The 16,138-nt window shown below is 37.0% G+C and overlaps 1 protein-coding gene across 1 annotated transcript in view; it reads left to right on the top strand.

The window, feature by feature from the left end:
* COL21A1 (collagen type XXI alpha 1 chain) overlaps nucleotides 1-16,138 on the top strand; it is a 216,607-nt gene that overhangs the window by 151,922 nt on the left and 48,547 nt on the right. Inside the window, exons 13-17 of the mRNA XM_004605865.2 lie at nucleotides 1,846-1,899; nucleotides 3,160-3,213; nucleotides 4,250-4,303; nucleotides 4,410-4,463; nucleotides 13,941-13,994. Of these exons, the coding sequence (XP_004605922.2) occupies nucleotides 1,846-1,899; nucleotides 3,160-3,213; nucleotides 4,250-4,303; nucleotides 4,410-4,463; nucleotides 13,941-13,994 (270 nt within the window). The remainder of the gene's footprint in view (nucleotides 1-1,845; nucleotides 1,900-3,159; nucleotides 3,214-4,249; nucleotides 4,304-4,409; nucleotides 4,464-13,940; nucleotides 13,995-16,138) is intronic.

Here is a 16,138-nt window from a genome sequence, read left to right as displayed (position 1 = left end):
CATCCTCCAAGCATGCCAGGAGTAATCCCTGAGTGCAGGGGAGTTCAGTGTTATAATACACTTGTAGGAAACAAAGAAACTCCAGGACTCAGGAAAATGGAAAAAGAAAGACACAATAATGAGATATTACCTCACACCTGCAAGAGTGGCACACATCACAGTAACAAAGACCAATCAATATTAAGATAGATGTGGGTGGAGAGGGAAGAAGGAGTCCTCAGTTTCTTTTTGGAAAACAATGTGTATCTTCTCAAAAGTCTAGAAATTCACTTCCATATGATCTAACAAGTCCACTCTGTATCTATCCCAAGAGCCCTCAAACTCTGTTTAGAAAAGACATTTGTGCTCCTATGTTCATTGCAGCACTATTCACAGTATCCAAAATCTGAAAACAACCTATGTGAAAAGTAAATAATTAGATAAAGAAACTATGATATATATGGGGGGGGGGGAGCTGGAGCGATAGCACAACGGTAGGGCATTTGCCTTTCACGTGGCTGACCCGTGTTCGATTCCTCCACCCCTCTCGGAGAGCCCGCAAGCTACCGAGAGTATCGAGCCCAGCCCGCATGGCAGAGCCTGGCAAGCTACCCGTGGCATATTGGATATGCCAAAAACAGTAACAATAAGTCTCTCAATGAGAGATGTTACTGGTGCCCGCTTGAACAAATCGATGAGCAATGAGATGAATTACAGTTACATTACAATTACATATACGGTTTCTTTTTTAAATTTTTTTATTAGTGAATCACCATGAGGTACAGTTACAAACTTATGAACTTTCGTGTTTACATTATTTCAGTCATACAGTGATCATTTACCCATCCCTCCACCAGTGCTCATTCTCTTCCTCTAACCAAGGATACTGAGATCATTGGTGGTGTAGAATGGGCACTGGTGAAGGGTACTCTATCATTGTATGACTGAAACATAAGCACAAAACTTTGTAAGTCTGATGTACCCCATGCTGATTCATTATAAAAAGAAAAATTTAAAAAAAAAGAATGTGTCCTTTCTAATCTGGATGGGACCTCAAAGGATGACAATCCAGAACATTTCAGTTAACTCCTGTTTTATCACTGTAAGAGTTTAAGTATTTTGATCAATATAGCAGTGCCCTGTCGCCCCGTTGTTCATCTATTTGCTTGAGCGGGCACCAGTGACATCTCCATTGTGAGACTTGTTGTTATTGTTTGTGGCATATCAAATATATCCACTGGTAGCTTGCCAGGCTTTGCCATGCAGGAGGGATACTCTTGATAGCTTGCTGGGCTCTCCGACCAGGTTCGAACAATGTTCATAAATTGATTTGTTGATTGATGTTTTTGATAACTCCATATATCTTTGTGTTGTAACAAATAATATGAAGAAAATTTGCTTGTCTCTGCTAAAGGGTCAGGCTTGTGGAAGGTGTGGAAACTGGGGGCATTGGTGGAGGGAAGGTCACACTGGAGGTGAGACTGGTGTGAGAACATGAAAAGTCTGGGAGAATTGTATCATAAACAACTTGACAAACCAATGTTATAGTATAAAAATAAATAACATTAAATAATACAGTGTAAAAAAAGAGTTTAAGTATTTTAAGAATTGGTAGATGCTAAAAGTGGAGTCATAATTGTTAGTTAGATTCCTCAAGCCTTCAGCTCTTCTTCTTGTCCATAAATGAAATTATTAAATAGGATCTCTCTGTCATATAGGTAAGTTACTAATGTAATTTTCACTTAACTGTACACTTAATTAATTTGCATTTAACGACACATTTAATTTTTGACAGGACTGAGGCTGAAGAATTTATGATATTTGGCAGAATATTTTCTCTTTAATTAATTTCAATTTTATTTTCAGGGTGACCGTGGACTTCCTGGTTTCCCTGGGCTTCATGGAACAAGAGGATCAAAGGTTAAAGAAATGTTTCCTTTAAACTAAAGATGTCATATTTCATTTGATTGAGAGTGCTTTATATTATTACATAGGGTTTTAGATGCATTAAAATTGTATCAAGTTCTTGACTTTTTTGATGTAAACGTGAGCTTTTTAGTCGACTGATGACTATCATATTCTTGAAAACTACTAAACATTTCAAGAATTGCAAAATGTTTATTCTTGTGAGTTTTAAGTACAAAATCTGCTATCATCAAGAGTTAATAACAGCAGCTTTCTTTTAAAAAGCTGCTCATTGTTATCTTTATTTTTATTCTTAGTTTCTTCCATATGGTCCCCATCAATATGGGCAGTGGACTTATGAGAGAGACAAATGTTTGTGTAAAGAATTCTACTTAAAATTTCAAGTGTGGAGGATAGAGTGATAGTACAGGAGGCAAAATATTTGCCTCCTTTTTTAAAAAAAAATATTGAATCCATGAGATAGTTACAAGCTTTCATGTTTTGGTTACAATATCACAATGATCAAACACCCATCCCTCCACCAGTGCACATGTAGCCAACCACAGTTTGATCCCCAGCAACACATATAATCCCCTGAGTACTGCCAGGGGTCACTCCTGAGCACAAAGCCAGGAATAGTTCCTGAACACCACTGGGAATAGCCCCAGACCCAATGTCCCCTGTTCAACTTGGAAACTTTTTATGTTTAGCATTATTTTTCCTAGAAGTACATAATTGATTTTCTGGGAATTTGTATTATTGTTATTACAATGTTCATTTAATTAGTCATTGTTAGTTAAACTTCATTTATTCCAGTTAATAAAGTACATTTTAAAAGACATGAAATGAAATATAACAATAGATTTGTCAATAGATAATTAAATACATCTTTAGGTCTTTTGATTAAAAACAAAGATAAAAAAGATACAGATAAATAAGCATGATGAATAAAGATTAGGTTAATATTATTTACATAAAACTTTAAATTTCCAGTTATAAATTTTATGAACTACTAGTACTTAAAATTGAATAAATTTTACTCTATGGAAATTTTATTAATGATAAATCTTATAGATGCTGTTTGCATTTTTTCTTTTCTTTACAATGCTTAGAAAAAAAGACTTCTACAAATAAATTTTAAATTATTTGATTTCTATTTTATCTTATGTTGGCTCATATATTGAAGTCTCCTGTTTAAACTTAATGGTAATTTTCTTTACTTGCTAAGGGGAATAATATTTCTCTAAAATTTAATATTTATATTATGTCTTTTAGGGTGAAATGGGTTCCAAAGGAGATAAAGGATCACCTGGATTTTATGGCAAAAAGGTATAATAAAACAAAGTGTGTATGTTGAAATTTTCAGTGTGATGAAAAAATAAAACAATAATTTTGGTTCCAGCTCACCATTAGAATTATAGCTTTGTTCATCTTTTTCAAAGGATTTATTTGGAGCAATAGAAAAATAACTGATAAATATTGAGTATGGTATTCTGTAAAAACACATGATCTAAACCTAAAATTTATGCATGCAGAATATTAGTAGAAATGATTAACTACTCAACAATATGTCCATAGGTAATAGATATATAGAAGAATCTTCCTACTTCTCTGTAGAATTTTTTTTCTTATACTTTAAAATTTTTTATCATTTAAAGTTTTTCCAATATGCATATGTTTAGATATCATAATGATGCAATATTATAATTACATCTGAAGTAACAATGATAAGAAAAAAGGGTAAAAATCCAATTTCTTCTTGAACACTCTTCTCTCACAGGATTGTAATAAACATCTGACTATCTGTATTTAGATTGCTAGGATAAACATGTGTCCGGCATTTTCAATGTCTTTTTAAAAATTTTTAATTGACAGCCTGTGATTTACAATGCTCTTAATAATGGTTTCTCATGCATAAAATTTCAAGAGTGCACACATAACCAGGGTACCTCTCCCTCTCTCAAGGCCCCCATGGGCTCTCCCACCGAAGCCCCCACCCCAACTCAACTGTGGGGACCTGTTCTCCCATTATGATGCCTGTGGGCCTTAGTTAGTACCTTACTCTATATCTTTAAGTTCCACATATGAGAGAGATCATTCTGCATCTATCCCATTCTATATCTATCCCGGACTTCACTCACCAGTTCATCACTGCACTTAGGACAATAGTCAAGATAAGGAAAGAACCCAACATGCAAATGGATCAAAACATTGTGGCATATATACCCAGTGGAATATTACACCGCTCTAGGGATGAACAAAATCGTGCAATCTGCAGCAACATGAATAGAACTAGAGGATACCAAGAACTTATTTTCAAACATTATGGCATGGATGGATTTTGAAGTGTTTGTTTTGTATGCAGGGTGCAAAAGGTGAAAAGGGAAATGCTGGCTACCCTGGCCTTCCTGGACGTGCTGTGAGTTTACTAGAAAAGTTCCTTAACATTTTATTTTACATTACAAAATATCTCAGATTTTCTTAAAAATAAACATTATGTAAAAAAAATTGTATTTATTTTTCAGGGAGAACCAGGAAGAGATGGAAAGGATGGATTAACTGGTAGTCCTGGTTACAAGGTATAAATTCTTTTATTCTGTAACTTGTGAGGAAACATTAGAAGAGTGTGCTGATATGACTTTTTTATAAATAGCACTGGTATAAATAAATGAGTGAACTAAAATTACTTAGTGTAATTTTAAGATTGTGCTAAACTTGTTTGAGTCTTGTCAATTACCTATCATCAACTGCTCCCAATTTGGCAACCTGCCTATCAACAAACTCTTATCTAGGTAGAAAGCCCCATATGGGGAAGCTTGGGAAAACTCTGTAAAGGCCAAATTGGAACAAAGAAGGTTCGCCCAGATGCTACCAGTGTCTATGTTGTTGCTGCTAAGCACGTGAGCACCTGTTGCCCCCACCCCTCCTCTTGAGATGTGGACTTGCATATCTTCATGTTTGAATGCTAGCATGTGTAACTGGGGCTCTCTCCACTCTGGAGAAGTCTGTTTTCTCTTTTGAGCCCATTACTCATTTTCTCCCCCCACCCTCCCGCCCCAAACTTCCAGATGAAACCTGTTTTTACTTCAATTTTTTTTCTGTTTTAGAAAATCCCAGTATATTAGAAATTGAGTTTCCTTGATAAACCGTTCATGATTCTGTTTGCTAAGTGCAAGGCTGTGATTTTGAGTGCTGTTGCTCAAGGGAGTGAGGCTTACACACTTTGTCAGTTGTGTGGTTTAAGTATAAGAATTAAAGCAAGAGGAATCACAAAGGACCTGAAAAAAATTCACGGTACCTGAAATAACTTAAAGGCATATAGTCTTATAATAGTGGAACAGAATCATCAGATTCTTACATAAAGAACTCCCCAGCTCCCCGCCCCCCCCATACACACACATACATCCCACCCCCACCCCCCACCCCCTGCTCTTTTTCAGTTGACAAAAAGACACAGGCTTTTTACCTATTCAAGAGTTTGTATCTAGAATGTTAAGAGCCTACCTCTGTTCTATTTTAAGCTTTTTCCAGTTTATCTTGTGTAATTTTTCTGCCATTGAGGTCACCTGGTCAAACAATGGGTTTAGAAATGCATTTCTCCTCCCTGCCTTTTCTCCCCTCCACTCCACTCCTACCTCCTCCTCCTCCTCCTCCTCCTCCTCTCCCTTTACCTTCCTTTCCCTTTCCTTGGCTTTTGGACCATACCCTGCTGTGTTCCAGTGTAAAAAACCTCTGCCAGGGGAGCGGCTGGGAGAGAGCCCCGGTGGCTCTACCAGTCGGCCGCCATCCTCCCCCACAGGTTTGGGGGGTCGGTCATGGGCCGCTCGGCCAGCCGGAGCGACCCAGGCCATGGGGCAGACAAAAGAGGAAACGAGGGCCAAGCCAGTCGATGGATCAGTTCCATTTATTCCGTTCTCTCTATGTGCCTGTGCCAGTCTCTCTGAGCTCCCCATTTCTACTCTCTCCTCTCTCTCCCCCAGCACTCTTCCTTCCTCGCTCCTCACTTCTCCATCCCCGCTCTCTGGATTCTCTTCTCTTCACTTGTCTCTCCTCCCTGCTTGTCTCTCTCCACCTTGCCCTCTGGGCTACACACAGTCTGGTAGTAAAATCTACTTAAAAAAGCCCTTCCTGAGGGCCCCCAAGCTCAAAGGAAACACCACCTAGGGGCATTCCAAAACCCTTCCTGATTGCCAGCAGGCAAAATACCTCTTAAGGGGTTTTTCTCCTTTCCTCTGTCCAAAAACTCCATCAACATCTTTTTTTTTTCTTTTTGAGTCACACCTGGCAGTGCTCAGGGGTTACTCCTGCCTCTGCACTCAGGAATTACCCCTGGCAATGCTCAGGGGACCATATGAGATGCTGGGAATCGAACCAAGTTGGCCGCGTGCAAGGCAAATGCCCTACCCGCTGTGCTATCCCTCCAGCCCGTCCATCAACATCTTAATGCTAGTTATTTTGTATGGACACAGTAAGAGATACATTGAGGCTTGTAGGGCAACTCTCCTGGGAACATCTTGCCACAGACTCAGACTACAGTGCTCACACCAGATTAATTATTCCTAACCCTAGCAGGGTCCGAATCTAGTTATTACTTTTTGGATCATGACAGCATTTGTCCATGACCAAGCTCTTAACTTATAGTAGAGCATTAGGCACTTTGGTCAGGCCCATCTCGATGCCAGGGTAGCACATAACTCACCACTTGCCCTGGGTCCGTCCTGTCCCTCATCGGGACCCTGGTTTTGGGGGTGCTAGGAAGTAAGGGCAGCTGAGGCATAGGTCGAGATAACAGATGCCCAGGAGGAAAATAACATGTAGAGTCAAATGACTCCCAGGTTACAAAAGCATAGCATTTGCTAAGTCTTCCTGTGTCCATACAAAAGGACATGGTTTTGAATAAACTATGCAAAGGACTGAAGGAGAAGAGAAAAACAATATTTACAAGTAAACAGAACACAAAGAAAGAAGTTACAAATAAACACAGAGGAAAGTTCCCAATAAACCTAAGCTACCTGAGGCTATGTTATCCTACACTATGGGTTTAGTTATCTCCTGGTTCTGTGTTCAGGGATCATTATTGGTTGTTTCAGAGGACCATATTTGGGCCAGGAATGGAACCCAGGTCAATTGCATGCATGCTTAGCACCTTATCTGCTGTACTATCACTTCGTCCTAAGACGTCATCTTTCTCAATAGGCAGCACTTTGAAGCCCCAACTTTTCTCAGAACCTCAACCCAGATTTTCTTGGTCTATAGTTTCTCTTTCTTTGGAAAATCTGCCCATTTCTTTTAAGATTAGGCAACTTCTCCAAGTAGCCCTAATTCATTAAAAAGTACAGATGGTTCTTGTATGTAAAAGGTTGGGGTCCATTTTCAAGCACTTTTTCATATGCTGTTAATTTCATTTCATTGGTATTGCATTTTATTTCCAGTTTATTTAGGTATTAAGTAGGCATTTGATATTTACTAGGTGCTTGAAACACAGCAGAGGTCAAAACCATCATCACCTTTGTTGTTGGAGTTTATAATCTACCCATTGTATTAACAGTTGCCTTTTATTATCTACAAACTAGGCATTCATCTAAGTTGATTTTTCTCCATCTTCTGTTGGCACAAAGTCCTTTTGCCTGCAGAAATGATAAGGTACCCTTTTGGAGGTAAAAGAGTTTACACAGTAGGGCTGAGTTTGTTATTCTCCTCTTCATGTACTTTTCTTCTCTTTTCTTTGATTCTTTGATTTTCTTCATTCTAAAATTATGAATCAACTGTGAATAAAATTTATGGTACATACTTATAATGGTACAATAGGAACTGAGTGAAATAAAACATGCAACAGTTCCTGTGAGAGAATAGTAATCAGGAAGGAATTATACTTTTTTATTAATTTATTTATTTTTCTTTTTAAGAAGTTTTATTGCATCACCATGACACAATTACAAACTTGCATGATTGTGTTTTAGTCAAGCTGTGCTAGAGCACCCATCCCTCCACCAGTGTACATTTTCCACCACCATTGTTCCCAGTGTCCACCCCCAAGCCCCCACACCCCACTTCCTGCCTCCGTGGCAGGTATAATCCTTCTTTCTCTCTAGTTTTGGGCTTTGTGATTTGCAAAAGAGATACTAAGAGGTCATTATGTTTGGTCCTTGGTTTACTTTCAGCACACATCACATCACCCATCTTGGGCGATCCCTCTAATCATCATTTACTTATTGGCTCCTTCCAACTGCCTTTTCCCCCAGCACATGGGGCCAATTTCCAAACCATGGTGTGATCCTCCTGGCCCTCATCTCTACTGTCATTAGATGTTAGACTTACATTTTACTAGTTTATATTCCACAAATGAGTCCCATTATTCTATGTCTGTCCTTCTCTTTCTGACTTATTTCACTTAGCATGATACTCTCCACCTCCATCTACTTATATGCGAATTTCATTATTTCAACTCTTTTAACAGCTGCAGCATATTCCATTGTGTAGATGTACTAGAGTTTCTTCAACAAATCCTGTGTTCTTGGGCACTCGGGTTTTTTCCAGACTCTGGCTATTATAAATTGTGCTGCAATGAACATACAAGTGCAGATATCATTTCTACTGTATTTATTTTGAATCTCTGGGATATATTCCCAGGAGTGTTATTGCTGGGTCATATGGAAGCTCAATTTCTAGTTTTTGGAGGAATGTTCATATTGTTAGGAATTATATTTTTACTCCTTTATCTTATTTTAATTTCAAGCATAGCTTTAATATTACTGGGGGTGGGGGACAGAGAAATAGTACAGAAGTTAAGATTCAAGCTTTGCATGTGGTCAACCCTGGTTCAACCTCAGCACATGGTATTCTAAACATCACTGAATGTAGTTCTGTAAACCTCCAAACACTACTATGTGTTAAATCCCTAATTTGTATGGCCTTAGGGCCCCACACACAGCTGTGCAGCTGGGGAAATCTCCCCTACCGTAGATTGCTAGTCTCATCAAATTCCTTGGGTCCTAGCAGTGAAACACCAGCCCAGCTGGCAAGAGTCGCTTCAGGCCATCTTAACACTACATGGGAGCCACCCCACAATAAAAGATTCCTTTGAACTATGAAAAATGTCGCTCATTTTATTGAGGCATGCTGGATATAAAAATCTATACCACCTGGTGAGTTTGTGAATTACTATATATGAAATCATAACCATAATCAATGCCATGAACATATCTACCAACTTCAAAGTGTGCTTTCTCAGGGCTGGAGCGATAGCACAGTGGGTAGGGCGTTTGCCTTGCATGCAGCCAACCGGGGTTCGATTCCCAGCATCCCATATGGCCCCTGAGCACCACCAGGAGTAATTTCTTAGTGCATGAGCCAGGAGTAACCCCTGTGCATCACCGGGTGTGACCCCAAAAAAGAAAAGAAAAAAGTGTGCTTTCTCATTATTATTATTATTATTATTACAAACTTTTTTGGTGATTAAAAACAATGTAAAATATGCTGTGTTAGTAGACTTTAAAGTTTGCAGAATTGTTAAATAGGTGCTAACGTACAGTAGATTTCTAGTACTTACTCATGTTCCACAATGGAAACGTTGTACCTTTTGAGAAATACTTATGCTTTTCCTTCTCCCCAAGGACAGTCATCATTCTAATATTTGTTCTATGAATTTGACTATTTTTCAATTGTTATCATTAGTTTAGGGGCCACACAACACAGTTCTCAAGGCTTACTTCTAGTTTTGTGCTCAGGAATCACTCTTGGAGGGCTCAGGGAACTATATAGGGTGCCAGGAATTAAAACCAGGTTGGACTTGTGCAACGCCCTACACGTTGTACCATCACTCCAGCCCCAAGTTAGTCTATTTTAGATTTTTTTATCTAAATGGGATCATGTAGTAGTAAATACAATTTGTCTTATCTCTAATTAATTTCACCTAACACACATACGTCCTTCAGATTTGGTTATTGCAAGTTAGCATAGCTCTCCAATTTGTTGGAAAAATATATTTTTGAGGTTGAACAATAGTGAAGTGTGTATGTACATATTTATATCTCTTCTCTATGCATTTGTCTTTTTTTTAATTGAATCACCATGTGGAAAGTTACAAAGTTCTCAGGCTTATGTCTCCGTTATACAATATTCAAACACCCATCCCTTCACCAGTGCCCATATTCCACCACCAAAAACCCCAGTATACCTCCCACCCCTGGCCCTCCAACCGAACTGCATAACTGATGAATTTCACTTCATTTTCTCTTTACCTTGATTACATTCCATATTTCAACACCAAACTCACTATTGTTGTTGGAGTTTCCCCCCAAGAAAGACAGCCCTACTACTAAGGAAGCATTTGATAATTAGTTTTCTATTGCTGAGAATGAGGAGATATGTAGCCCCACTGCTCCAAGTACATAACTTTTTTTTCCCTTTTTCCTTTTCCTTTTTTTTTCCTTTTCCCTAATCCCCCTTCCCACACCTCATAGTATGGTGGACGCCACGCTGCGTTTCTCCCCGAAAATGGGAAACAACCGGGAAAGAGGAATATTTCCTTTTCTCGGCCGGCGTGGGGCTGTTGCTTAGTTCACAGTCCAGAGAAATGGCTGCTACTTTGATAACCTTCAATATTTCAACAAAAAACTCACTGTTATTATTTGGAGTTTGACCCCCAAGTCAGACCTGCTGGGCTGGAGTGATAGCACAGCAGGTAGGGTGTTTGCCTCGCACGCAGCAGACCCAGTTTCGATTCCTCCTTCCTTCTCGAAGAGCCTGGCAAGCTACCCGTGGCATATTCGATATGCCAAAAACAGTATCAACAAGTCTCACAATGGTGCCTGCTCGAGCAAATCCATAAACAATGGAATGACAGTGCTAAAGTTTCTATATTCATGTTACAAGCATGTCAGTTTAGCAGACTATAAAACAGAGCACAGGCTTTCACTGCCGATCCTTGTGTTTCTTAGAAATGTTGCTCAATTAATGTGCGTTGCTGATCCCATCCTAATTCTCTTTCCTGTGTCAGTGGCTATGTCTCTGTATAAATCCAGTTTGAAAAATAGCTGCCATAAGTTATAATAGCGGAAATTTTTTTGGAGAATTAAGAATTCTGATTACATCAAATCCTCCCAAGGAGATTTTTAAGGACTTCTTTTAACTCTGGATTATGTTGTTGAATTTTGGTTTTAGAAATAATTCTGTTTTACTGTTTTGTTGCAGATCAAATGAGTCCTACATTAGACATATTAATAAGGCTTTTTGCTGTCTTTCCCTATAATTTATTGGTCATTTTTATGTTTTAAAAAACTCTCTTTTAATTGTGTATTTTGTTTTCTTTTCATTGTCTTTAAAATTTTAACTCAAATGTATTCTATCTTGATTCTAGAACCCTGGTTCTAATATTTTAATCTTAATCTGAGATTATTTTGTCTTTCATTTTCTTGTTAATTTGTTTTCTACTTCATATCAGAAATTGTTTGTGCCATTAATTCACGTTACAATATTCTCTGAGTTTTTTTCTCGTGTATATTTATTTCTATATAAGGAAAAGCACTAAAATGTTTTGTCTCTAATTTTCTGTTTTCCGTTTTGTTTAAATGTTGTCGGTTCATTTCTTTTCAAATATCATATTTATTTAGACCTTAAATAAAGGCAGGGTGAAAATGTTTGGGTAGATTAGTAGACTTCTTATTTCTAGATTCTACTTATTAATTCTACCTTTTTTTTTTCTTTTTTGGGTCACACCCGGCGATGCACAGGAGTTACTCCTGGCTCTGCACTCAGGAATTACTCCTGGCAGTGCTCAGGGGACCATATGGGATGCTGGGATTTGAACCCGGATCAGCCTCGTGCAAGGCAAACACCCTACCCACTGTGCTATCACTCCAGCCTCATTAGGGGTTCTTTTTTTCTTATATCATGACATTGAACTTTCCCTCATCAGGGGATTTATTTATTGGTAATAATTTAGAATATTCCCTATTGGGAATGTGGAGAAATGAGGTAAATAATATATTTAAGATAACTGTAGCATACCCAAGAATATAGTTCCATTAGGCTGAAAATATGTATATATATATGTGTATATATATATGATTGGATAAGGGATCAAATATAAACAAAATGCTGCAAATGCATTAATTTGGTAACATGATGTGGGAGTCATCATTTGTTGAGAGAGACAGGTTTTTATTGATTAAGAGCTTTTTATATTGATATGTGGACAATGTGACAGAGAGGATCCCAATGAATTGTAGACACTGTATTTAAGTTCATTTGAAGTCAAAAGTTACAGTCTGTGGGACTATAGAACAATTCTTGCCTAGTAAAGCCACAGCAGAAGCCCAAGTGTGGTTCTAAAGTGGCTTTCAGTTTGATTTACTCAGTTTTGGAATTGGCATTAGCAAATGAACAGTGAGATAAATAAATAAGAATATTATAGAGCAGTTAAGTGCTAAAACATTACATTTAAACTGGACAACAGTAAGTGCAGGGAGGAAAGGTGATTACAATTGAAAACGTATTGGGTATTTCCTACCTGCCTCTTTTCACAGTATTTTATATGCATTTTCAGTTTAGTCATCATTATGAGTTTCAAATTTAAAAATTAGTCTTTTGAATTTAAGGAAACTGCAAGATGAAAAAAAAATGTATCCCAAATCAAAACAGTCAATGATTTTTTCTGCATTTTTGGTCATATCCGGCAATGTTCAGGAATGACTCCTGACTTTGCACTCAGGAATTACTCCTGGAGGTGCTCGGAAGACTGTAAGGGATTCTGGGATTGAACCCAGGTGGAACACATGCAAAGCAAGCGCCCTACCCACTGTACTATCTCTCAGGCCCCAGAAGCCATAATTGAATACCTAAAGAAAAAATTTTTTTACTGTTAAAATCATATTTAACTCAAATAATCTTCCCGATGTAAAATTATGATGAAACTCTTGATAAAACAACTGTTTTTATGACATTTAAAATATATTAAGCTGTTGTTAAAGATGTATGTGAATGTGGTTCAATAGGCTCTCCACTCCCTTTATTTTTTAAGCAGTTCTATAGCTCTACTGATCTTTTGTTATTATATCTCAGGATTAAATTGAATTAGTGTGTATTATTTTTCTAAGTCTAGTGTCATGCTTTAGTGTAAACCAGTTATTCATTTAAAAATTTTTATTCATGAAGACAAAAATTCAATAATATGCTAAATTATTTGAGCAGTTATTTAAAGATATGTAGTGGAAAATTATAGTTTCGGCAGCCATTTAAAATTCTGTGTCTTAGATGTTTAAATACATGAGTTTAAAATGTGAAATACTTTCAGTTAAGAACCTATTAAAATGGAATCCTTCATGAAAGTTTTATTTTTACTAAAAATAACTCTTTGGAGGTAAAGGTCAATATGATTCAGCAGGATGATCTATGGTAAGTAAAAGTAGTAAGAGGAGCTGGAGAGGGGATAGAACACTTACCTAGCACATGCCAAACACTGGGTCCATCCCCAGCAACCTATATGGTCCCCTGAGCCAGGAGTTACCCCTGAGTGATCCCTGAGAACAGAACCAGGAGTAAGTCCTGAACATCACTGGGTGTGGCTCACTTTCAAAAAAAAAAAGTAAAAGCAGAAATAGATTAAAAAAAAATTGGGGAGTCATTGTTACTTTGAAGAAACCAACATCAGTGTCCTATTCTTAAGAGAATAGCCATTACTACGAAAGTTATTTTTACCTATTATTTTTAAGTGTGTAATTTAAAATAATGTATCTATTATTTTAAATTGTATTATTATTTTAAATTGTATAATCTATAAATTTGATATTTATTTAATATTTCATTATTTGATATTATTTGATATTTATTTCATCTACTTGCTCAAGCGGGTACCAGTAACATCTCCATTGTGAGACTTGTTGTTACTGTTTATGAATTACATAAAATTTGATGTCAGGATAAGTTGATATGTTTTTCTCTATCTAATTTTAATTTTTATGTTTGTGTTAAATGTGTTTTAATGTGTAACATCATGTACATTTATCTTGCTAAGAATATCTGAAAAGGGAATTTCTATTTTTTATTACTATTAAAAGGGAGAAGCAGGACCTCCAGGGGCTCCAGGACAGGATGGACCTCGGGGAGAGCCTGTGAGTACCTCTCAACTCCTCTCTGCAGGAAGTAACCACTCTCCTCTCTGTTGACTATTTAACTCTCTTTCAATGTGCTCTGCTCGTGCAGCATGTCCATACTTGGAAGTTGTAGAAGCTCTTTGTGGAATGCTTAAAATATCAGAGTATTTGAAATATTTTCTCACTTTTACAAATCAGGAAGAATTTTAGGCAGCAAGAAAATTTACATTAAGTATGAACACCTAAGCACTCATGCCTATACAAATGTGTCCTGAATATAAAAAACCTAAACCGTTGCTGAGCTTGAGTCAATGGCACTTTGCTATATTTGTTCATTGTCTTATTATATTCTCTCTGGGAGAGCTAACTGATTGAGAGAAAGAGATAGATAGATAGATAGATAGATAGATAGATAGATAGATAGATAGATAGATAGATAGATAGATTCTAGGCACATCTGTTTTTAACAAGTGTGCCAGATGATTCTTCAACTGAGTTTTGGAAATCTAATCTGTTTATTCAACTTTTATTCCTACTACTCATGGCCCTCAGTGACCAGCAGATCACATATATTTATTAAAGGTGCCTCTCTTCAGGTACTCTACAATTTTCCTTGGGAAATTAGGTCAAGAAACAAAATCATGACTAAGTTATATTGCAGTTTATCTTACGATGTTCATTTGAGTGCTTAATCAAAATATGGGACGTAAGTAAGAGAGTTCTTAATGCAGTTAGTGAGACATAAATAAATACTCTTACAATCAGACACAATTTTATTCAATTTTCACCTTATATATTATTTTGCACTGACAAAGTTCTTTATAAAGTTATTGTTTTCAAGAAACTTATTTTCTCATTTGGATGACAGAAAAATAAGACAGATAATTGCTAGTTCAAGGCAGTTTATAGTTAGTGCCAAACATGGGTTTGACGTGGAATTGGAAGCATTTGAAGAGTTTCTGCTATGTAAACAGCTATCTGAGCTTATATAAATCATTCTACATCTCTTCCCTCTACCGCCTTGCTTTGGCAACACTTGGCAATGTTCAGGCCTGACTCCTGGCTCTGCACTCAGGGATCACTTCTTTTAGGGAGGAACCCTATGTGGGGCCGGTGTTTGAGCCCAGGTCCACGGCTTCAAGGGAAACACCGTACCCACTGTACTATCTCCCTGGCTCCAATAACTTTACATCTCTGAATACCTTTTATCTCATGTGAAAAATGCACATATTTAAAAGCCAACTTTACACGGTTATTGTGAGACTCACATCAGAAAACATACTTTTAGAATTGTGAAAACAATTATCAAATGCATGGAATTATCCCAAGTTTTTAAGGAATATTTTATCAGTGAGGATTTTAATTTCCCCTTATTGTCTTTTCCTTTTATCTATTTTTATCCTTTCATAACAAAATTTAGTCCGAATCCCTTAGGAAAAGTTTTCCAATCACCTAACAAGTGTAATATTCACTCCCTATATTTCTTAAACACCTGGGAAAATCCCATGTATGTGATAAAGAACACGTTCACTTCTTTGATCTATGATGTGGAAGCCAAGTAAAATAATGAGTTCAAATTAGGAGAAGAAGCTCTTAGAAAAATGTTTTAAAGTTAAATGCCACTTGTAGCTGTTAGATGTTGATGCATTTCTGTAAGAAAGTTATTAAATATGAACACTAATTTCTAGAACTCAAAGTGAGAGCAAAAGATATGTTTTATGGAGAATTTATTTTGTTACTTTAAAGTACACTGGCATTGACTAAATTTGAATTTTAAAGGCTAATACTGGTTAATCCTGTATTACTTTCTATGTGGCAGGTTGTACCCACTTAACTTCCTTGTAGGTGATTGAAAACTGTTTTCACTCTTGCTGAATTTATTGTAATTGGTTTTAACCATGCCTCACAGTGTTTAAGATGATAATCTTTTAGTTATTTAGTCAATAAGCTTAATTAAGCTTAACTGAGTGTCTGTCTCACAGCAAATATTTGTAACTGAGAAGAATGTCAGGATTAATTTGTCATGGTCATGTCTTAAAGGAGTCAGAATAACACTATCATGACATAGTAGTAAAAATGTTGTGGAGATTTGGGCCTGGAGGGGGCTCAAAAGGTTGTAAAAATGGGCCAGAATAATAGTGGAGGAGTTAAAGTACTTACTT

Source organism: Sorex araneus, chromosome 4 (assembly GCF_027595985.1).
Source record: "Sorex araneus isolate mSorAra2 chromosome 4, mSorAra2.pri, whole genome shotgun sequence".
Classification (NCBI taxonomy): domain Eukaryota; kingdom Metazoa; phylum Chordata; class Mammalia; order Eulipotyphla; family Soricidae; genus Sorex; species Sorex araneus.
Note: the sequence above shows the minus strand (reverse complement) of the source record. Positions and strands in the feature narration are given on the sequence as shown.